General features: G+C 38.2%; 1 protein-coding gene across 3 annotated transcripts in view; it reads right to left on the bottom strand.

Moving 5' to 3' along the window:
• Positions 1 to 2,099: 2,099 nt before the first annotated feature.
• The window catches only part of NOL4 (nucleolar protein 4), a 107,548-nt gene continuing 84,088 nt past the window's right edge, over positions 2,100 to 25,559 (bottom strand). For 2 of the 3 annotated variants that reach the window (XM_028737061.2, XM_077933065.1), the window contains exons 7-11: positions 23,764 to 23,943; positions 22,861 to 23,052; positions 12,917 to 13,030; positions 7,854 to 8,034; positions 2,100 to 4,052 (exon numbers count right to left, since the gene is read on the bottom strand). In XM_028737061.2, coding sequence (XP_028592894.2) covers positions 3,859 to 4,052; positions 7,854 to 8,034; positions 12,917 to 13,030; positions 22,861 to 23,052; positions 23,764 to 23,943 — 861 coding nt within the window. In that variant the 3' untranslated portion in view covers positions 2,100 to 3,858. The remainder of the gene's footprint in view (positions 4,053 to 7,853; positions 8,035 to 12,916; positions 13,031 to 22,860; positions 23,053 to 23,763; positions 23,944 to 25,559) is intronic. The other variant, XM_077933064.1, reaches the window with a different exon arrangement.

Raw genomic sequence — 25,559 nt, 5'->3', positions numbered from 1 at the left:
TCTAAGTACTTTAATACCACATAGGGACATTCATCAAATCAAGCTCCCCCCCCCCCCATTGCATCTGCAGATTGGAGAAAAAACATCAGCTGCCCAATTTCTTCTTGTCACAAAGCTGCTAAAGGCACGTACAGGAGCAGTTGACGACACTACCGCAGAAATGGGTAGAGACAAAATTTGATTAGATTTGCTATTCTTCATTGAAGGGCATGGCACCATTTTATGTCAAACCATTGTATTCTGAATTATAAAAAAACACACTATTTCCCAGCTGAGACACATACCTTTATTATCTTCTGATACTGTAAAGAGAAAATAATATGATGTCAACAATAATGCAAGGGGTAAGCTGTACGCCCAGGGGAAGATCTGCATTAGCCTCAGTGCTCTCCTTTGCCTCTTGTTAGAAGATAAGAGCCCTAGTGGAGGAAGCCAAAGCCTCATCTTGCCCAGCATCCTTTTCTCTCAGTGTCTAGTCAGATACCTATGGGAAGCTGGCAAATAGAACCTGAGCACAACAGCACTTGTCCTCCCTCCATAGCACTCTTTTTTTATACACTGGTAACTTAGAGGCATAAGCACTTTGCAGGCCAGTCACCTGGAGAAGAAAGTGGGCTTCTTGTTGCAAACAATGGTTAGTGCACACATGGCAGAAGGAAAGCTTGAGACAGAAGAGGTTCTCATTGAGCCTTATGCTCATACATCTCTGTGATGTGTAGCTCATCCCAAAGCATAGAGTTGCTTCCTACTGATTTTCCATTCTTGGTTATGTGGCTAAGTTAGAGAATGTAACTTGACTGCTGCAAATGTAGAATAGGATACAGTGGTACCTCGGGTTAAGTACTTAATTCGTTCCAGAGGTATGTTCTTAACCTGAAACTGTTCTTAACCTGAAGCACCACTTTAGCTAATGGGCCTCCCACTGCTGCCACGCCGCCGGAGCACGATTTCTGTTCTCATCCTGAAGCAAAGTTCTTAACCTGAAGCACTATTTCAGGGTTAGCGGAGTCTGTAACCTGAAGCGTATGTAACCTGAAGTGTATGTAACCCGAGGTACCACTGTATTTTACATAAGGAGGCCAAATAATGTGGATTTATCATTTGTGATGCAGCTACCAGTGGCAGTGTGCTTTTTGATAAGTTAGTTTACCTTTCTGATTTATGATGTTCTGCTCACGATTGGCAGAGGCCTTCCTTTGCTCACCAGATGTACTCACCGATCCACTCTTTCTCAGGGTCTTGCGTTTGCAAGTGATCACTGTCGCAGGGGTCTGGAGAGAATTGTGCTGCTGTATGTTTCTGGACTGGGATGCAGGTGTCGCCGTGGTCTAAACCACAGAGCCTAGGGCTTGCCGATCAGAAGGTCAGTGGTTCAAATCCCCGTTACGGGGTGAGCTCCCATTGCTCAGTCCCTGCTCCTGCCAACCTAGCAGTTCAAAAGCACAAAGTGCAAGTAGATAAATAGATACCGCTCCGGTGGGAAGGTAAACGGCGTTTCCGTGCGCTGCTCTGGTTCATCAGAAGCGGCTTTGTCATGCTGGCCACATGACCTGGAAAAACTGTCTGTGGACAAACGTCGGCTCCTTCGACCAGTAAAGCGAGATGAGCGCCACAACCCCAGAGTTGTCCGCAACTGGACTTAACTGTCAGGGGTCCTTTACCTTTACCTATATTTGTAGACAAAGCTCAGGAAAGTTTCAGCTTACCGCGAATGGCCAAAATATTGCTGCATCCCTAACATGGTAAAGGAACAGCCAGCAGGGACCAGGATGCTGGGAGTGTGTTATAAATGCATATTGCAGCAAAGCTCCTTACACCACGCTCTTGGCATATAGAAGGGGAACTCAAAATAGCCAGATTGAGTGGTCTTGACCTCAGCTAAAATGTAGACAAGATTGGCTGCAAGATTTATGCCAAACATGCCTCTAAATAGTACTTAACTAACCACTTTATCCACTCAGACACATATTTCTTTAGTGATTTTATCCAACTTCTCATCTAAATTGAATTTTAAACTGCAGCTTCCTGTTTTAGAAGACAACAGTGTTCAGAAAATATTAACCTTTCAGTATGCTAAAACATGGTTGCACAGGCCTGTATTGAAACACAGATGTTTGTTTATTTACCCAAACAAAAACAGAGGAATTTTTCCCAGCCCTCTTTTTTAAAAAATTTCATTTAAATTTGTGAACTCAAAGTCCACAACTTAAAAGAAAGATTTGTGTATTTAGATATCTCCAAAACACTCATTTCAATAGGCTTTTTCACATTGATATTCACCAACAGTATCACAAAAGTTGTTTTTTTAAAACATAACTGTAAGCAACAGTAATTCTAGAAACACTAAAGGGAAAAAAGCATAGCAATGTCCACAGTTACAAGAAAAAGTGCACATTACTTTGTCACAATCACAGTCATTACTTGAAAAACTATATGTAACAAGTAGATAGAAAATATCACTGATGCCTTAAACTCATTGTCAAAAACCAAATTACATAAAAATTGTACACAAAATAAGGCAAATTCAGGAATGCACAAGGAACTTGTTATTTAACAAAAACTAAACATCAGAACAGATATTACAATAAGCAAGAACTAAAATACTTCTCTCTAAATACATAAAAAATAAGCTTTCCTTAGCGCACAACAAAAACACAATTGATGTGTATTTGACATCATAAAATAAGAAATTAGGGGTTGGGGAAATCAGGAGAAGGGGACTTTGCTTAAGTGGCAGCTGCATCCTTTACAATTTTTGTACAGTTTTTAGTTCAGTGTTAACATTATAAAATCACATCAGAAGTGTCAATGGCCCTTTTCAGTTATGTATTCATTTAAAAAGAAATAAAGAAATAAATACACACAAGAGTGCAAATTTTCCGATTGTCACTTGCAACCTCTTCACATTCAATCATCTACATCCATTCACTACTAGAAGGACTTGTACAAGACAGCAGCAGCAGCAATCCTGGAGTTAAGTGAGCTAGCTTGTAGGAAACCACTTTTAAAAAAGAAATTTTTTAAAAATGATATGTCTTTTTAAAAACAACCCTCACATCTTTATTAATTGCTAATAAAGCTGCAACTCATTATGAAATGGAGGCAAAAATGGTTTTAAGTTCAGGAAATGTCTACTTCCTTTGGAAGTCACTCCAGAGATATTTACGTATATTGGGATCCACCAGGGAATGGGCTGCCCAGCACAAAAAGGTACTCGCTGTGGAACAGATGTGGATTGGAGCGGGGGACAGAGATTTCAGAGAAGAGGACTTAACAATAACTCCTCAAAACATTATTTGAAAAATCAGTGAAAAATTTACCAAAGTAAAAATGATCAATTTAGAATGAGAACCAACATTTTTGTCTTGTTTTTTTTCTATAAAAATTACATTTTCTTTAAAATACAAGATCCTTTTCATTGCAATTGCATCCTGTTAACAACAGGGCATTTGGCAACATTTTGCCATATAATGCAGCTTTGAGTCCACTGAGTCAATAGCACATTCCACTAATATTGCACTTGGATTTTGGACCAATTTTGAACCCCCAGCATCTTCTACTTCCATCCGTGTTAGAACGAGTTTAGCATTTCTAGCCACTTTTTGCTGTTGATGCTGATACACAAAAACAAACAAACATAAAGCAATAGGCTGGATATATTAAAAATACCTCAGAGATATCAGAGGTCCAAGTTCACTTGAAGAACCCTAACACACCAAGAACATCAAGAACAATGTGGCATTATGGTAATCAACTCGTCAACAAGACTGTGCAGTAATTGAAAGATCTGCTCTGGGAGATCAAAATGTCATTAGTGGAAATTCTGTGATAAAACTAGGTCAGCAGGATGCTGATGTCTCAGTTCTGCTGCAAAATAAGGTTTTCCAGTTCATCTGCAGAACGCAATAAAAATGCAGCTGATTCTCGGTATCCCGCAACCAGTTGCCGTACTGCATTAATTTCAGTTGGACTCAGCTGAGGTCTGGAGCTGCTACTGCTGGAAGATCCAGAAGTGGTTGCTAACTGTCTTTTCATACTGAGATCAGTTGGACCTGCAATTGACAAATGGAAGCTGGTGAAACATCAGGCGATCCTAATCGTGACTTGCTACTTGCTAGACACATCTCAGTAAGAGACCAAATGTACAAGCAAAAAGGGACAAACATGGCTTATGGTGCAGTTGTGTACATGCGTGGTAAGAGACAATTTGACAAAGGACTGAAGGTTAAAATTAGTGACTGCTTGATTGGCGCACTTATTGTGTTAACTTACAGTATTCCATAATAAATTTGTTAGTCTTAAAACCTTAAAATAGCCATGCTAGTCCATCAAGACTTTGCTCATTTTGTTGCAGTGGACTAGCATGGCTACTCCTCTGTAAATGGCAATTGGTGACTTGTTTCATTAGTTCATATATTAGTTTATTTAGCTTTTACATGAATACCCAACCTTACTGTTACAATTCTGTTATCAAAGTGATGATGCTAATGTGGTTGTGTACAAAACGGTCTTCTAGTTCCAGAAGTCTCAATGTTCAAACCATAAATAGAAGGCAACAAAGCAAACGTGCATATATGCAGGGGGATTCTTGTCTGGAGGGGGTATCGTCATACCCAAGAACAAACTTAAGTAATGCACCCCACATCATTGTCACTGCTCTTACTGCTTACATAGCACCAAAGTAAATGGCAGTGTATAGACAGACACTTGCTCCCTTCCACCCTTAGCCCACACTCACCCACTGTATTCTGAGCCAGAGGGCGTATGATGCCGCATTTATGAAGACAATGGGGTCTCAGCCTGACGAGTGCCTATATAGAAGAATGCCTGGAAACCCTATGTAAACTATTTAGAGCTTTCCATAGGCACAATGGGATATGATGTGAATCATCATAATAACAAAGGCAATGTCAAATAGATAGCATCCAGAGGATTGTTACAGGGTCCCCAGTTTCATCAAGCAGTAAATTTCTGGGCCAACCTCAGGGAATGCAGTTTTCTGGAGTCTTACAAAATAGCCCCACGTGGCTTCTAGTATATCTGCCTGTGATTTGTGTTTTGAGAATGTAAAGCAGTTTTTATTTTTGCATGGTTTGCATTTATTGTTTTTTATTTTAAAAATACTCCCCTCTCAAATGCGAGTTTTGACACAAAAGTAGAAATATGGGGCACCTGCAAAATCTGTTCTAGGGAATCTTCCTACCCTTCGGTGCAAATTTTGAGGGTGCACACACAAACAGCATTGGATACAACCCATAGTAATTTGCCTCTGCCTTACTTTCTTGGTGTTTGTGTGTGTGTATGTGGTTGCTGGCCTTGAGATCATTTAAGTCAATAATGATGACACATGGCTCTCAATGACACTTGAATTTATTTCCCCTTGATATTTGGTACATGTGTATGGGTGTGCAGGCAGAAAACTTTGTTGTAGCTGGCGGCATAGGGTAAAAAATCTGTAGCTCTATCAACTTCAAAAGTCACCAGCTGCCAGTGTTTGTTGCACATTTTTGTGAGTCAGCATTGCTTGCTCTCTCATGCGTACAGAAGTACAGTTTCTTCTAGAGCAGCAAATTAAACCTGATGTTAAAAAATCTTCCCTGTCACATCATTTCCAATGCTCACTGGATATCATTTCTCTAGCCATCAGTGAGGTGACTCAGTCAGTCATTTATTTTGTAACTTGTAACTGACTATGGTTTATGGATTCATTTAAGTTGCATAGACATCACATATTTTTGGAAGCTAAGTAGTTCTTGTTTTAACTAAATCATTCAAAATGCTACAAGCACTGCGAATCTCCTCCAAGAGCTAGACGTTCATTTATCATATTAGCTGCTGAGTAAATCTGACATTAAATACACTGCTGGACAAATGACTTGCAAGATTTAACATGAGGTAGTTATTGCCTCATAAATTACTCATTGGCAGCATCAATTACTTAGAATTCTAAAATGCAGGTCAGATATATGATACGGCAGCTTATTTCACTGATCAAAGCACTGATGGCTCATGAGTGGCAAAGCCATATGTGAGTTATTTCTGCAATAACCCACCTCAGCTCCTAGAATGGGACACCCAGTTGGATACTTAATAGTCTGTTGGAGACAATAGGCCCTGGTAAATCCAACCATTACCTTTAAGTTGATCATTAATATTATAGACAATAATTTATAACAGCAATAGATAATTCTAAAAAGTGCAAGGCTGTCTAGACACTGTGATAAGATGTAAAATAACTTTTTGGTTCTGGGAATTAACTGTGGCCAGGATCCAAAGAACCATGAAACTAGATTCATAAACTAGGGACCATTTACACCTTTCTTTAAAACAAGGGGGGAAAGCAGACCCCTATATTGAAAAAGGTGCATGTTGCTTATGTGTTCTACTTTCAGCTGAAAATGTTAGACAAGCAGGTGTTTGGGTTCACCTCCTGTCAGATGCTTTCAGGGTGCTTTGGGAATCGCAACCACCACCTTTCACTGTGTCTATGGAGAAGAATACAGGAAGATTCCACTCACTGCATTGCTGTTAATATCTTTGCAGGCCTGGCCAGGCTAGGAAGAACCGTAATAAAACTGGCACATTTCTTCCTCTTCTCAGCAGGGGCTGGGTTAAGCAGCTCCTATCACGCCTCCACTTAAAACCACAGTGTCCTGAGCTGCTTTTCATTAAAATTTGCGTAGTATGTATACTTTGTGTTTTCTTTTTAATCAGTTTCTCAATTAATGGATTAATTATAATCAGTAAAGCTGAAAAAATGATTTTTAAACTCTGTGCTTTTATTTTATTTTGAAACCAGCGTAATTATGGTACCTATAGTTTAAGAATACTAACAGTTACAGTATCCATTATCAAATTACACTGCCACTCATTTGTAATCCTTAGAGATGAAATTTTATTAATAAGTGTTGCCTTAGTGTTATAGTTGTTTTTACCAGTTGAAACAATGGTCTAATACATTTGTCTTTCTCCATTGGGACTGCAGTGCTAAGCATAATTGATGGGAAGGAAGTTCCATTAAACTAACTGCTCACTTCTGAATAAACATGTATGAGGATCAGGATGAAATACAGCAGTCATTCCAATAAATTGCTGCTTCAACTATTAGGCCTGGGAGACCAGGGTTCAAATTCCCATTCAGCTATGAAGCTCACTGTCTGACCTCAGGCAAGTAACTCTTGGCCTAACCTATTTCATAGGGTTGTTGTGGAGATTAAATGAGGAGAGGAAGAACCAGGTATGCTACATTTGAGCTCCTTGGAGAAAAAGGTGGGCTATAATGCAAATAACCACCACAAGGGGATTATAATCACTTATATTTGATCCTGTGCCAATCAGGCCTACGTCTTCATGATGCTCTCTGTGTGTGAAGTATTAATGAAAGCATACAAACAAGCCCTTTAAGGTGACTTTTCTCCATAAGTGGAACTCCCTGCTCCATGAGTTCCAAAAGAATCGAAACATCTTCTGGGAGCAATGCTTATCCTTTTCAATTTGATGTGAGTGAGCAGTGCATTCTTTTATGTGCATGCTTATTCTAAATACCAGTATATCCAATATCTTTAAGCTAGTACTCTCAATCCTGCATTATATAGAGATAGTTTTTTTCTCTCAGAGAAGGAATGGCTGGTTAAAATCATCTGAAGTAATTTGTGCCCATTAAGATTGTATTAGCACAGGAGTATTTAAGTCCACAGATATGGAATATATTGGATAATTGATAGTCTGTAACAAAAACATGCAATGTTTTTCATCTTAAACACTGCCAGGATTGGGCAGGGGGGGGGGGGGAGAGAGATTCATGCATGCAAATATAGATGCAGAAATCTGGTAAAAAAATAAATAAAACTCACCGCTGGTAGAAGCATCGCTGAGATTTAGCAAACCTCCTCCTAACCCTCTGTAACTATGGTAACTGTAGGTCCCATTTCCATTTATGTACAACACCTCCTGTGTGCTGGAAACAGCTGATGTTGAGTAAGTGACCTGGGTTGGTTCCTGTTTATATGGTTTGTCAGCTGGAGCAGTCTCATCCTGCAAGAACAATGGTTCAGCGGACAGTGTCAAATCATTGCTGCATTTTTCTCCTTGAATGAAGAAGACATTATATTGTTATTCAATAGACTTTCCTTGCACTACTTTGAAAACAGGTTAAAGGAAATGTGAAACAAGCACATACAAGTTTTTTAATTGACACTTTTATCTGTCGGAAAGAAAACATGAGAACTCTGGCAGGTTATAGATGTCTTATAGCAGAAATTGTCACTTATGGGTGTAGCTACAGTATAGTCAGCTCTATTCAGCCTATCAATACCCACAATCTTTGCTCTAAAAAGCAATAGTGGAGAATCTCTGGCTTGTGGGCCTAATTGAACCCAGCAGGATTCCTAATTTGGCCTGCAAGGCTGTTTTCCACAAGCCCCACCTGCCTGCCCTGTACCTGATAAGTCATATGATGTGGTTCTATGTTGAAAGTGGACTTTGCAGACATTGACCAGTGACACTTTGCCCATGTGGTTTGATTTCAAACTGAACAGGCAAAGGAAGGTTTGCAGGCATCACCAATCAGCTGATTGTTGGTGCCTGCAAAGCACTGTGCATTTGTTCGTACAAACTGATTTCAAAACCACATAGGCAAAGGAAAATGCTTCACCTGGTGATGTCAGGTGGCTGACATGGGGTAGACTCACTCCCGCCCCATCAAATTGGCCTGTAGGAAGGATTCTAGGGAAGTCAGAATTCAGCCCACCAATCCAGTTCCCCACTCCTGCTCTATGTTTTGTGTCATGGGAAACTCAGCTCTAAATGCAGATATAAGTGGTAGGCAAAGAAAATATATATATTATATTATTTTTTGCTGGAAGAATCAATTGAGATTCTTTCAATAAGCAAAAATTACTTTGGCAGCTAGAAAGTTCATCCCCATGGGTGCTAGGAAGTGGTAGAAAATAACGGTAGGAAAGTCATCATAGAATCATGGGTCTGTAAGGAACATGAAATGATCTGGCCCTCATGCCCTGTGACACACCAATTTGCTATCAGGGTTCATTGAATTTGTGAAGAGACTATGTGGGCTGGATCACACCTCCTTGCCCCCCACATTCAGCTGTATGTTTTCTGTGCCTGACGAAGGGCAAGAGTTCCCATCTCACTAAGGGCAATTCTCTACATTCTCCTACTCCCTCTTCCACGTGTTCATTGAATGTGGAAAGGCTCTTTCTAACGCCCGTAGAGATGGACCTCATGGTTCCGTATGTTATAAACATAAAGCTGGAGTGTATAAAATCCACCATGTCTTGAAAGCTTTGCACTTTAAGACTTCTTAAGGAGTGTATCTTCCTGTATAAACCCACTCACCAGTTGGTCTTGTTAGCAGGCCTTACTGTCTGTGACATCTTGGAGGCAGTTTTGGACAGTAGTAGCTCAAAATTGGGCTCTTTCAGCAACCACCCTATATTTTTCTCTTCCCTAAGGAGGTGGGTAACCAACCTCTGATGGTTTTTTGAAAGTGGAGTAAAGGCTTCTGTCAAGTTTTGGTAAACAATAATGCCATCAGTATTATTTTCTATGGTGGGTTATAGTCTGATATTGTTGCATTACAGTTGCATTCCATTGGTGGTGCCACTACTGGGGGCTGCTTGGTTGGCACTGATCTGTGACAGGGCCTTTTCAGTGGTGTCTCCCTAGTTGTATAATGCCCTCCCTAGTGAGGTGCACCTGTCTCTATCATTATTAGCTTTCAGGAGGATTTAGAAAGCATTCCTGTTTACCCAGATATTTGGTTGCTGAAGTATTGTTTTTGGCAACTCTGAGATCACTGCATGTGCTAAATTATACAGTAGTAATAATATGCTCCCTTTTCATATTTTTACAGTAATCAGCAAACAATGCAACTTACATAAGTATTATTTTTATTGAGATTTGGGTTCCCTGTAAGGGGAAGGCTGGTGCCATCTGTTTCTGCTTCCTGAACTAAGACTATGCAGGCAACACATAGCAACTATCATTGCCATCATTCAAATTTCTCTTCATACATATATGCATATTTTTACTTTGTTAAAAGGAACTATTTCCTCCCTCATGAAAACAGCATAACACCACACAAGAGAACAGCTCCTAATGGCATAACAGCTACACTGATTTCCAGATGTGACCTGAGGCTTTTTTTGAATTTACAGTTTGATATTTTTAATACACAGGGATGCGAATCTATTATCTCCATAGCAAAATTCCAATATGCTTACAACGACACCATCCTTTGTAAGTTCACCATTCTGACTGTCAGCTGATCATAATAAATTATGCACTTGCATGTGTTTGTGTGAATGTGCATTTGTGGATTAACACACCTGCCTGTATTTTTGGACTTTCATTGGGAGCATGGCTATGAACTCTCCTTGCACATATGGCTATAGGGCTGTCATTAGGAGCTCCTGCACTTAAAAAACTACCACTAAACCACAGGGAGTCATAGAAATGTGGAATAGACAAAATGCACCATCAAGTCCAACTTCCTGCCTAAACCCAACCTTATCAAAGATCACTCACCCTATTTTTTTATATCCTTGAATATGTGGCAGGAAGGATATGTGGTAACATTTAAGAGGTCTTCCATCAATTCTCTGGCCACAGTGAGTGCATACACCATCCTAAGCTAATTGCATCAATAACAGTCTAACCTGCTCTAAAAGATCTAAAGTAATTTGTTGCATAGTTTAATTTTGAATCTGTTCTATTAACAGCTGAATGAAATCTTTTAGATTCTATTTTAGATTCCAGAATAGACTCCCCACTCAATATCATTAGAGGAAGTGTGGTGTATTGTTTTGGAAAGTCAAAAAAGAGACACTGTATTTAGGAATTCTAAAGAAAGCACATCAGGTGCAAGAATTGAACTGGAAGGATGCATTTTTCATGTAGGTGGGAATGCATATCCTCTTCCAGTTCCATCAAGTATTGCATATTACTAGCTGTGTATAACTGGGACAGGATTGGGGGTATTCTGTTTAGTGTTTCAGTCTCATTGGACGGGGTCATTTTTTGCACATAAACTAGTAAAAATATCTTGACACAATCTTGTGTTTTTCATTAGTTTTAATTCTTCTGGGCTTGACCTAGTTTAAATTTTATGAGCAATAAACTTGAAAGCTCAAATTACGGAATAGTGTTTTGGCATATCATAGTGGCCAAGAATTCCTTTCAATTTCAATAAGGTTATAGAGTTGATGTGATCAGTAGAGATGGAAATTTTTATTTCTAAACAGGGACTAGATGCTGTTTGGCTCTTGTTTTGGTTCATTAAACCCCATTAACACTAAGTGTTCTGAGATCATTATCTGCTCCCAGAATAAAAATGCATTAACCCCACAGTATCGTGAGGCAGTTAAACTGAATAACTCAGTATATTTTGACCCATGTAAAATCTGCCCCACCCCACCCCACCCCCTCTTTTTTTCGAGGAGCCAACATAAATTGAGTTTTCCAGGCAAAATCATACTTGTTCTGGTTGCAGTGCAAACTTTATCTCAGGCAATTAGCCCACTTGTACTCATAAGTCTGGAGGTCTAGTGGTTTTCTCTTCTCATTTTCTATCAAACTAGAAGTAGGTAGGGGTGTGCCATAGTCCTGGCCTCATGGCAGCATACCAGGTCCCCTGCAAAGGTGTGTCTGCACCATCCCAGTACATGATAGCAATGCTTATGCTAGGAAGGCAGGCCTAGAGTGCCACCCCTCCTCACTGGCTGCTGCTATATCAAGCATAGCAAGATTTACTAAGGCATCTTCAAACAGGCGTTATACTGTGTTGTAATGGCACCCTGATTGTGTGTCAGCACCCTCAAGCCAAACCCCCCCCCCCCCATTAGAATAAAGATTCCGTTCCGGAGCCCTGTTTGCATCCTGAAGCGAATGCAATCCGCGTCTGCACATCTGCGCGTGTCACGATTCGCCGCTTCTGTGCATGCGCATGATGTCATTTTGAGCATCTACGCATGTGTGAGCAGCGAAACCTGGAACTAACGCTTTCCGTTACTTCCGGGTCACCGCGGAGCGTAACCTGAAAACACTCAACCCGAAGCTACTTCAACCCGAGGTATGACTGTACATTACTTCTCATATTACTGAAGAAGGCCATATTCCTTCAGAACAGAGGGAACTGGGGAAAAATAGTCCCCCATGCTTTTGGACACGAACAGAACTCCATCAATCACAAGACTGGGTCTAACTCATTATGAATTATGTAATTTTGAGGGGAAAGGGATTTAAGATACAGTATTGCTGAAAATATCCTTGAACTGTTCTAAACAGAAATAACTCTTTAGAATTACTGGATTGCTACAATTGCAAAAGTACATATGCACATTTGAGAGTTTTATTCTTAATAATGCTGTACATTATTATTGCTATATTATAGTTGTCCACTATGTAAGTTTGTGATTAACAAAAAATATATACCTGTTTGTAAGAAAACCTCTAAGAGGTTTACAAAAATATAAAACAAAACATTAAAATTCTTGATGAAAACAGTTAAAAACTGGTATTTATAAACATCAAAAGATGAACATTATAAAATTAATTAACAGTTCATATAAATTTTTTAAAATTTATTCTACCTTTTTATATAAAGTATGATCAGTATGAAGGCTGGAGGCAGATCTGATATAAAGAAGAGCTCACAGCATGTTCTTCAGCCATGCTACACGTTGGCATTCACAATTAAACTGACAGCTGAGCATGCCAGAAAACAAACATTTTGAAGCCCATCTGCCTTGCTACCACTTTCTGCTCTCTCTGCAGCCGCTATGGAGAACCTCTTATCTCTCCACAGAACACATTTTACAAAGTCTGTGATTATTGCTTGATCAGTCCACTGAGTCCTGGGTATGGATCATGAGACTTTCACCCCCCACGCCCATACCTGCTGTCGATCCAAGCGCATTCTTTTCGCAGCATTTCTGCTTTCGCTTTCACAGGCTGAAGCCAGGATACTCTCCGCTACTGCTGAAGTAAGGTGTGAGGGAATAGGCCGTGACTATGAAAGAGAGAGAGAGAGAAAGAGAAAGAAAGAAAGAAAGGGAGAAAGGGAATAATAAGAATTACAAGGATCATCGCCAGGTCAACAACAGTGCTTACAAGCAGCACATAGACTGGAGAGTTGGTTCATTGAAATGTATTTTGTTTCAACACAAAGTGGAAATGGAGGTTATCAAGATGAAAAATGAAAACTAGTTAGAAACGAAAGCTGCAGTTCAGCCACTGATCCTCAACTACATCCTTCCACCAATATTGTACGTGGGTATTCGTAAGCCGGGGTGGTTAACCCCATTTGGGTGGCCTTCCAGCCCTACTCAACAAAGTTTCCTATTTTCCCAACACCTCACTGATTTTGGCAGCAGCCAGGAAAGCAGGGAATTCAAGCAGACACAGTGCTGAGGTAGCTGCATATGGCCTTGGGGCCAAAAAAGGTTTAGCCATCCCTACTCTTAAGGATGCATTTTGAAGAAACACTAGTATATTCCCATGACAGACAAGATCTGGTGTAATATAGTGGATATGAGACTGAGCTATGAATTTGGGAGCTCCTGGTTAAAATTTCACCTCTGCCATGAACTCACCAGGTGGCCTTTGGTAAGTTATTCTCTCTTAGCCTCAGCCACCCACCCTCTGAATTATGGGTGGCACAACTACTGACTTACCTTTCAGTCTTGTTGTAAGCATTACAGCTGGATGATGAATGTGAAGTGAACACTTGTAAGTGCTATGGAAGCACTGGGCAGGATTCACCTAACCAGCGGCAGAAGCCCTGCACCAGGACTTCCAGTTGTGAAACAGGGCTTTCTTTTCCCCTTCTTCTTCCCTCATATGTCCCCTGAAATTGCCTTGGGATGTGTGTGTGTCATGAGAACCCACAGAGTGGTGTGCCAGGGAAGAAGAGATGGTATATTTTCATCTGGCAAGCTGGAATGCTTACAACAGACGGAACAACTGGAAGAGCACAATGCTGAATTTGGCCCATTATAGCAACATGCCTGATTTGAGTCTTATTTCATAATCATATTGGAATTGAAGAGCATGCTGTCCTTTTTACTTGAATGCATATCAAAGCATTCTCACATATTCTTTGTATGTATTTTACCTGGAGAGTTGTAATGATGACAGCCTTAGTGTTTAAGCAGTATGTAATGTTTATTCACCTACTTGATTGTGAATTTCCCCATCTTCAAAAGAATTAACCCCCCCCAAAGAAAAAAAATTAAGGGTGTGCATTAGTACTAGTCATCTTTATTATCATTCCACTATTGACTTGACTGATATACTTGACTGATAATCTACCTAGCCTGCTTTTACTTCTAAAAATGATCTATACAATCTACACATTCTCTGTTGTTTTATTTATTTATTTAAAGTGTACTGTTTGATTTTTGCTCAGTTAGCAACCCTGCAAACATAAACCTATGCTGAGCATACAGGACATAAATTAAGTAAAGAAATACAAACTCAGAATAAATAGTCTTAGATAAATACTCTCTTTTTTGTTTATTCGTGCAATTATATTTGGTTTGACAATACTTATATTTTGTACTATTGATCTTCAGTCACCCCTAAGCCATCCAGTGAAATACTCAATGTAGACCCATTGCCTCACAAATGACACTGTCTTATATCTGCTACTTGCATTTCACAAAAGAGTCAGTTTTCACATTAAAATGTAAATAACTGATCCAAAGGGCACTGAAATGTGTCTGAACCATTCCATTCACTTAAGTAGTGTTTAAATTATCTGTTGGACATAAATGATGGTAAATCAATAATCAAAATTACACTTAACTATTGAACATGATGTATAAATAAGATATTGTTTAAAATAATAATAATAATAATAATAATAATAATAATAATAATAATAATAATAATAGAAGACTCAATTTGTAATAAGCTGGAGATGTTGGAAGTGTACAATCACGACTGCTTATCAAAGTTTGGGACAGTAAATACTGTAAATAGAGGAAATTGGTTTCACAAATACAATATGTGAGATAAGAATCAGTCCAAATTAAATACTCTTAAGGCTCTTTGAGGCATACTCATTTAAATTGAAGCTTAATCCACCTTGGGCTGGATTGTGTGCTAAATAATTCTATATTTTAAATACAAATATTACACTATATTGCAATATGGTGAAGTGCAGGTAAGAAATCTGATGTAGTAGTAGTATTGGTAGCTACCCTTTTATTTCTGCTTTAAATTTAAACAGGACAGATGAGTTTTCAATTTTTTTGTATTTCAATTTTATTCTATAACTTTGAAAGATTTTTATTTTTTAAAATTAGAGCAGATGTTTCAGAGGGAAAGTCCATGTATTCCCCCGTAAAAAATCTATCAGTTTTACAGCATCTGTTGAAATGTTGTGCATATAGGGAAACATACAGTTGTACTCTCTACTTTAGTTCATTACTTTCATTTAAAATGAAGATGGTCAATAACAGTTCAGTCTTATATGTTCGACATGCTCCCAGGTTTGTATGTATGGGAGTGCAGCCTATAGTAGATTTGAGCACCCTCATGGCACCCTCCAGCTTCTTACTGTCAATGCCCATCACAAATATCAGCCTTGAGCATTGTAAACTGACGCTGGAATCCAGTCTCAAAGAACATATGACTCTGGTGGCTGATCACGATTTTACTGTGTTTTATTTTCTGATATTACATTGTAGTGGAAGCACAGTAAATCATGTGTTGCACCCTTCAAATGATGTTGTTTCATGCTGAGTCCACTAAACAGTATTTTAATTTTTTTAAAAAACCCAAATAATACTATAAGAAAGCTGATACTTTGATTCATCCAACGACATCTATTTGCATCAAAGGATCATTAAATAATATACCAAAAGTAACACAGATGAAACAAACAGTTATAGCCAATTTGACAGAAGGTCACTCAAGAATCTAAGTAGAATGGCACACATACAAAATTATAAAAATGCTGTAAACTGGGTATTTGTTTCAGGGAATTTCCTGCTCCCCCTAAAAAGAATCAATATTGCCTGGTGTTGTAGGGTCAGTCTGAGCGTCTAAATCTGTTCATTTGGCAGTGGTAATTACTTCCAAGTAAAAATACTTGAGATTGGGATGTAAGAATTTTTTATATAAAAGTCTCTTAAGTGGCAGCCAGGGAAACGTCTATAAAACATTTTCTTATTTCCAAAGGCATAAGGGAAAATACATAGATACAACTGACCTTAGATTGCAATAAAATGATTACATATAGGGCACCCATTGGTTGATGTGCTGCACATCAGACGCTAGTTTTAATAGCGAAACCTATATGGCATGTGTTACCTCATTTGCTTGAATGTATAAAATCATCAGCAAATTTCTACAAGTCATACTAAGCATTTCTTTTTCAGTTCTATATGTAAATGTGCTTGTGTCCAAACAGCACCATCCACTTCAAAGCAGTATTTCTACTACATGTATATTTGGGATCTAAACCTTCTCTCAAACCGCCAACATGTTCTTCAAAGGAACATTTTGTCCTTAAAATGCAGATATTTAGTGATTCTAGTTATGGAATACACAGTGGATCTTCTGTTTTATGCATAACAAGTACAACTTCAAAGGTCTAATAAAATACTTTGTCAATGAAACCAGAATACCTCAAGCAGAACATGAATATACTCACCAACATCTTGTTACAGAATTAAGACTGAAAAAGGATTCTTGAGAATAGAGGCATATTAAAACACTCTCTCATACTGTAAAGCATGCAATGTAAAGTAGCACAATGCGCATGTTTGAGCAACATTCTGCATTACAAACTGAAGAACAGCACTGCACTCTGTTGGATGTCCTGATATTGTTCTAATGTAATAAGCTCTCATATCCCCGGTAAATATATAAAAGGATTTGTCATTTTAAGACTTGCAGCAGCACTGCATTTTGACATCAGTTGTAATGCTTTTCATTCATTCTTGTCTGAGAATAAATGGAAGAAGCAAAATTTCAGTAACTGTTGGCAAAACCAGACAGGGAGTGGAGGGATGGATGAGGCACAATAGGTTATAGCATTATTTTGATGGAGGACCTACAATGCAAATTAATTAGAGAATACACGTTTAATTTTCAAAAAAAGAAATTTAGTTTAATGCACAATCCACTTTGCTTACAATTCTAATGTTCTCATTCCAGACAGTATTCTACTTATAATAGACCAAAGGGTGGGTGGGTGTCTATTTGCCACAGACATCATGTTTAGCACAATTATCTACGCTCTATATGATGTACAGCAGCAATAATTGCCCAAGATTACCATACAGCCAAAAAATGTAGTTACAGAAGGAAAAGAGGCAATAAACACATGTAGACCAATTAGTAATCTCTTTCCTGCTGCTGTGCATGTACATAATGCCAAATCCTGTCCCAATATATTCTTGCCTCAGTGAAATGAGTAGGGTGACTTGTAAAAGTAAAGACATACACAATCTGACAGGGCAAGGGCTGGATAATATGCCAGGTATATCTCCTGAGATTTGTGCTTTAGGATTTCATAATACGTTGATGTGATCTTTTCATGAGACAGATGTTCAGACAAGGCTGGTGGTTTGTAAAGGCAGGGAAGTGTGAAGAAGGGCTTGGCAAGCAGCCATCGTCAACAGGTAAATGAATGCAGAATACTGTATATATGGAGAAGGTTTGTATTGTTAACTGAGTCTTCCCAAGGCAAGCCAGAAGTCACATGTTCCTCATGGTTTCATTAAGTTAAATGAGATTTAGGTACAGCCTTGGGTAAAAGTGTTTGAGTGCATGCATGTGCTCTCTCTCTCTCTCTCTCTCTCTCACACACACACACACACACACACACACAAATGCACAGTTTGAAGTGAGTATGAATTTACGTTAGGCTGATATGTATTTTCCTCATCTCAGGAACAGCTCTGTCAAACTGTTGTGTTTCTGTTGTTGGTTGAGGAAAGGAAAGATCTACTAAGATGTTTGCCTTTTATTACCCAACAAATAGGACACCTGTAGCTGTACTGAGGCTGTGTTCTTTGTTGACTTTGTGTGAAACTATTTCAAGGTGGTATGGAAGCCCTTATCTCAGAAATTAGTTAACTCCTAGTATTGCCTACAGTTTCTATATTATCAATACTAGTGTGTTTTTTCTTAGAAGAGATTCATATAGATGATGGTCATCAGATATGAATGTGTGAACATGACATTCTTTTTTTAGGCAGGAAATTATAGCAGCAACAAAACTTTAAAGATACTTAGAGCAGATGTCATCCAAAAGGCACATTTTTTGTCATTTTCCCCATCAACTGCCTTAATTATTTCCTGTGAGATGGGCAGATACTAATGAGAAAGAAGGCCTTTAGTTAAGAACTCTCTTCCAGATGTCCCCCTGCAGGGGAAGAATAATGAGGCTATTATCTGAAGGCCAGATCTTATTTACCAGTTCAGAATAAGTTGCAGAATCCCCTCTTTTTTAGTATTACAAAATAATTTCTCCCTGGTGACCTGAAGATTTCAGGATCATTCTTTGATAGAGAATGTTTGAACTCTAGGCTGCTTATTGAAATGTGCTTTTGAAGAAAGAGTGAAAGGTTGAAGTTGCATTATTTGTTTTGAATTCTGTTCCTGAGACAGAACAGGAACAGATGAACACATTTTCTTTCTCAGAGCAACCATATATTTATCACCAATATCTGAATGGATATGGTAGCAAGATATTTCAGGCACAGAAACTGCAATTCCTTAATAACTATTAGAAGAATGATAAATAAAACTCTGCTAGGAATCTTTGACCAAAATAGTCTGATTAATATGTTAATGTAGGTTGCCTCTTCTTAAAAAGAAAAAAAAAGTTTGGACATATAAAACTCAACCTTCCAAGACCGCAACAACCAGGCCTTTGTCTAATGAAGCAATTTATGGCCTTTTAAACTGGGGCGGGGGTTTTGTTTTTACAGTTATGTATTTTTGTGTTTTTATATTATAAACTGCCCTGTGATCCCTGGATGGACGGTATAGAAATTTAATTAATTATCATTATAATAATGAGAAAGCCATGCACACTATGGCCAGTACTAGCCCCAATATTTGGTCCATTATGGAACTTGCTACTGCTTACCAAAGGAGTGGCTAATCCCCAGTTTGGGGCACTGATCAATTCCCCAAACAACCACCCCCAAATTTGGCAGAAGCAACAAAAAGTATAAAAGTAAAGACAGTAAAGCCCAGTGCACTAATGGGAGTGCAAGTTGACCCCTGCCTGGTCATTAGATTAATAGTTTGCTGAATGGTGAGGGAACTATAAGTTATTTCATCTCAGCCGATCTGCATGGGTCAACTGAGAAAGGAACCATCGCTGGTCTATCATGATGATCTGAAACCTGTGCTTTGACAAATGGTTCTGCAGGTTTGTTTCATTTCTTCAGATAGTTTTTGCATCCATTTTCATTGTGATCCTAATGGTGCCGTTCAAAATAAAAGCAGTATGATAACCTGTTGCTGTGTTATATACATTGACACCCAAAGAAATTGCTTCAGAATTTACATTATTTTATCCCTATTGTATTTCATAAACTAAAAGAAAGATGTATATTTTTCTACTACACTTGGTATACATGATATGGTTTGAGGTAAATCAGAGCACTTCCACTAATTAATATATTTACATCTTCCAGAGCGTCAAGTCATGGTGGTTGTTCCATAATTACACCTGAAATGCTACATGTCCTATAAACAATTTTAATTGTTCTGATATTTTCAGAAAGATTTATCAACTGAATCATGTGAAAAGTTGAATTTATGCCCAGACCTCTGTAGAAATTTCACTGTAACGCCTTACTACCATAATGATACAGTGATATAGTCACCATTCCGGCGTTTTAAGTGATATTAAATAAGCAGTTAAACAACTTTGCTCCTTGTATTCTAATTACCTTTCAGTTATGCCATTACAGTGAAACAAATTTAGATTACAATCTAGATAGCACCAGACATTTCAAAATGATATGTTTTACAAGCATGGAGGCCATTTAATTCTTTATTTCTTCATATTGACATATATTAATCATCAGGATTTGAAACAAGCTTTAGCTGATGAAATGTAATAACAAGTGAAAAGAAATACTATTCCTGTTTGTCTTTGCAGCACTGCCAAATCTATCAAATTGAAACTGACCTATGCAGACGGTTTGTGTAGTGCCCTTCAAATAATAAGCCCCTCAAGCAAACCACCAAAAAGTCTTTATGAAACCTAGAGAGTCTACGGAGGCCATGTTCACATATCACGCCAAGACATAAACTTCCACAGCACGGGGAAGAGGAGCAAAGTTACCCAATCAGCTTATAAGCCATGGTATAGGGCTTACTGAACATGGTCTCTCTGTCCTGACAGCAAATGCCTCAGGATGCAGCGAATGTGTGTTCAAACTAGGTTTCACTACCATTTAGAATGTCTGCCCATCTTCATCTTTCAAACTGGAAGTGACCATTCACATTCTATTCCACTAGTCTATCTTAAGGGAAGGACCATATTTCAATGCATCTTGCTTATAGAAGGTGCCAAATTCAATCCCTACCATCTCCGGTTAAAAGAACTTCAGACAATATGATCATGAAAAACCTCTGTGAAGCGTCATGGAGAGCCACTGCCAATCAGAGTAGACGATTCCGAGCTAGATAAACCAAAGGTCTAACTCTGGTTTCTCATACAGTCTCCACTGTTGAGGATCTGGTCTCTCAGCCTCATTTGCAACTGCTACTGTTATGCAATGATGCTGCTGAAATAAGGAACGTAAGACAGGGAGGTGTACACTCTGCTCAGGAGAAGACTTTGCTTGCTTTCACTCAACTATGGCAACAGCTTTTGGACACAGCTACTTCCACATGCATGAGGGAAGGAGATTAGTCCTGTGTTTTCATGGGGCAACAGCAGACCTGAAAAACTTGCTACCCCTACATGCTTTTTTATTTGGACAGGTATGTAGAGATATAAACAAGCACAGGCCTTTTTGGGATCATTCATGTTAGTAATTGTTCAGTGATGTGAACATGTGTATGAAATTTGGTCATATAAGACAGGAAAAATATTACTTCTTTGTAAATATATATGTATTATACTCCATCTGTACCGATATTAGAGCAGTGTATAAAGTTGTGAGATAAAATTAATCAAAGTTACCAAGATGAGACAGTTGCACAAAGACTTTTCATTTTATAAATAACTTAATTCAAATAAAACAAATGTAAAACTACACTATTTACTAGACTTCAATAATATATTGCCCGTCAAATATTTCAAAACACAATATAACTCAACAATCAGATTTTCAAAATCCGATATTTTTTCATGGTCTCTGCTCCCTTTCAATCTATAGTTCCCTTGTTCATAAGCTGACTTGACTTGCATCAATTGTACAAATAGGACTTCCTGCATTTTCACTTTTGTCCTAAGCTAGTGATTTCAGCAGATGTCGCAATTGGTTTTGAACACAGTCATTTAAGGTTCTGGAACAATGAATGGACATCAGAAGGAAGGAAGGAAAGGAGGAAGGAAGGAAAGAAGGAAGGAAGGAAGGAGCGACAAAATATAGACTGATTTATTGCTTTTATATAAAATACGGTTTTTTGGATGTATTTCTTAAAATGATATTTAAAAGGTAGATGATGTTTGAAAGTTATGAAAGGAAGGGTCTGAGGTTTGTTTTAGGACTTTTAATGGAAATGCTGGGATAATTTTCACAGGAGTTCTTCTTTTCTACTATAATGGGAAAGGATGCGTGTGGTGTGGTATTTTAACATTTAGTTGGTGTTTGATCATGGCAGCAAAAAAATGGTGTGTGTTTTTCATTTTTCTTTCACTTTCTTTGAGAAATTAGAAAGGTTAAAAAAGCTCCCCATGATATTAATGTTGCAATTAAGAAATGATCCCTTAAAATCTTAATCCTATAAAGCAAAACTTTATTTAGTAAATTTATATCCTGCCTTTCCTCCCAAAGGAGCCCAGGGTGACAAACAATGAGTAATTTTAAACAATTTTGAAAATGCTGAAAGCATATTAATTTGATCCTAAGTGTTTTTCTATAGTCTTACATTGCTTAGGCTACATTGATTTGGTAAAATGCCAAATGTAAGTGTGATTGTAGCATAAGCACCATTAAAAGCAGTTTTCGTGTCTCTGACAAATGTTGTAGTAATTATGACAACAGGGCAACAATTAATACGCCCATTCCAAAATATAGAAAGATTCCCTTGCTATATTGACTCACCCACCACTAATGGCTGGACCCATGATTCTCGCTGCTGCATCATGAAATATGTGCAGATCCCTGACGGCATGATCAGATCTGTCAGCTTGGAATGTGTATATCATATGCTTGGGAGGAAGGCCTAGATTGACTAGACTGACATTCCATCCTAAAGATAATCAGTAGGTAGCCATGTATACATGGCATGTCCAGTTTCACGTATGCATCCCACTACTACCAATGTGTACCTGTAGATTCAGGCCACTATATCATGTCTATAGGAGTCAGAATGATGACCCCGCAAAAATAAACAAGCATTATTTCTCTTTTGCTTGTTCCTTTACATCTCGAGGAGCTCTTCATTTTTTAAAATGAATTTCTATTTGAAATAACTGCAAACTGCATTTTTGAAGGCATTTCAAATGCACTGGAGAAAGGGAGGGGGGATCCAGGTAATATGAAAGGAGGAAGAATAACCTCTGACCTGACATTACCAAAAATACAAATAAAAAGAGACACTAAGATGAAAACAAAATAGTGTCATGGATTTACATATGGGGTTTTTGATGGAAACTAGGGCTGGGGGTTTTTTTAGATCAAAACTCACCATCTCAAAACCACTCCTTTTCATCCGCCTGCAGGACTTGAGGTAAGTACGTATACGCTTTCTGGCACGCTCTTGGTACTCAGGGAATTGTCGCCTGCATGAGTCAATGATAGCCTGGATCTTTTCTTTGGGCTGCTTAGAGATTGGGACCATTCGGTCCAAGTTTTCATCTACAAACAGCCTGACAAACATCTGTTGGCAAGAGGGAGACAGAGGAGAAGGTTTTGGAGGGGTGGTGTTCTCTTCTCTTTCTAAGCTTCCTGGCTCAGTTACAGAGAGGAAGACATTTTCTTTATTTTTATTTTTCTTTATTTACACAGTGAAGAGCTTTGTAATGGAAAGTCAGAAATGCTAAGCAAGCAAGGATTTTGTTTTAGGATTGACAAAAAAGAAGACAAGAAAAGATTAGGCTGTAGTGTATAGAAATTGTGAGGGAAATAAAACACAGATTGTGAAAATAGGCACTGTTTTCATGTCTGTTATTAACAATGCAGTAGGATGCCTACATTGTTATACTGAACTGCGTCTCTTACTCTTCCCCTGCTGTGAGCAATTTTTGCGTACGTTGTCATGCAAAATTATACAAATCTGGAAAATAATAGAAAATAGCTGGCCGCTGGAATACACTCCTGGAACTACACTGCAGCCCCCTAGTCCCTACTGCTGCTGTCCACTGAGCAAACATGCACACACACACAAAACACACAACTGAGGTAAATATACGTTAAACCTCTAAATCTGGTGAACTGGTGTCTGTTTCCAAGTGTTTCAATGTGTGCGGAGGGAGGGAGGTCCCCCTTCTAATAAAGTTAGTGTACCTCTTTTACTGCCACATATACCCATAATAAATGCCACAAATAAGGAAATAAAATTCTGAAGGGCATAAAGCTCCATGTAACTCACATTAAAAGCTTTCAGACGCTCCGCTTCTACGCCATCCGACTCATTGGCCTTCTCAGCATCTTCGTGTTCATCATGATCATCCTCGTCCTCTTCTCCACGGTTCAGGGAGAGGTCTTCTGCACCTCTGTCCATGCTTTCATTCTTGCCAGAATCATAGCTTGAATAGCTATGGGCAGGTGACTAGGAATAAAGGAAGCCATTTTGTAAAACGTGTCTGAGGAAATCACCTGCTTCAACCTCAACAAATCCTTGCCTTCTCTACATACTAACAGATTCCCCAAATGGACTTTCTTGAATAGAAATTGTGTTCAAGAACTCTTTGTATGGGGCTTTAGAGTAAGGCAGCACGTACCAGTAATTGTACAGTTCATAAGTAATTCTTTTTTTAAAAAAAAAGCACAATTTAGCCATAACATTCACTTCAGAAGTTGGGAAGAAGAGAGCCGATGTGATCCAATGGACAGGATGATTAATTTGGACTTGTTAAGAACTAAGTTTAATATTCCAGTTCTGCCATGGAATCAGAGTCCAGCCTAAGGTAAAACAGTATCTGGGAATTCTTCTTATAGCCAGTTGCTCTTATTCTTGTTTGATGGATTTACCTTCAAAATATATTCAAAATTTATACATGCCTGTGCTCTTCATAACTGTCATGATACGCCTGCATTTCATGTTCATGAAAAGGGTCCTTATTACAATACATACTATAAAAATGGCATTCCAGTTACATTTAGCGCACTCTCTCTCTCTTTCCCCTCCTATATAATAAAAGTGAAAAGTGCCTCAGATGTCTTCATTTCAGCTGCAATTTCCTCTACATGACTGCAAAGTTTAGAGTTAATATTTCATTTTCTGCGAAGTTAAATAGTTGTGATGTTGAACAAACATTCTTTTTCTTAAACAGGTGTGTGTAAAACAAAGAGAAATCTTTTCATAAGTAACTTCCCATCATGTTCAGTTAACCAACTATATCGTGGAGAAAACTGACTTATAAGTAGTATTTCTATGCTAATCCAATTTCACATGGTGTTTTCTTTTAGTATATAGAATAGTTTGTTTTGATAGCTTTCCCAGAATACTAATACGTGTGTGTGTGTGTGTGTGTGTGTGTGTGTGTGTGTGTGTACCAATTACATACATGAAAAAAACAAGGCAGAAAGAAGAGAAGCCATTCAATATTTCAATTGCTAATGACAATGCACACTTATTTAAGTTTCTGTAAACTACACTTAATTCTGGAAATTGTAACATGCAGATTGATCCTTTCATTTTACCAAATTCACCAACAACTGTAAATACTATAAGTTTTGTCACCTTCAAATTGCCAACAGTGTATATTTGTGTAACACTTGTAGTTGTTTAAATTGACTGTTTTAGTTTTCTCTTTACCGCATATATGTATTTTTATATACAAAGCAATATAGAAATATCCTTAATAAAACAAATGTTTAAAGTTGTGAGAGAGAAAAAGTAAAACATTTTGTTTTCTCTGCAATGCTTTTCATTCATCAGGATTCATAATTTCCTCTAGGATGGAATCAATAGCTTGCTGGATAAATCACATGTGTCCATTTCATTAAACAATTACTCACTCAGAGTGCCCAAAACTTGGCAACTACCAACAGAATCAGATACTACAGTTTTCCCCTAACAGATTTAGATTTTGGATGGAACTCTTTCTGTATATTTTGCACAGCAACCCAATACAAGCCAAAACACACATTCAATTCTATCAATATAGCTAAAAGATGCATATGTACCAATTGATGTGTTTAGAGAACATATAAAGTGGCTGC

The sequence above is a fragment of the Podarcis muralis genome, chromosome 8, assembly GCF_964188315.1.
Source record: "Podarcis muralis chromosome 8, rPodMur119.hap1.1, whole genome shotgun sequence".
Taxonomy (NCBI): Eukaryota; Metazoa; Chordata; class Lepidosauria; order Squamata; family Lacertidae; genus Podarcis; species Podarcis muralis.
Note: the sequence above shows the minus strand (reverse complement) of the source record. Positions and strands in the feature narration are given on the sequence as shown.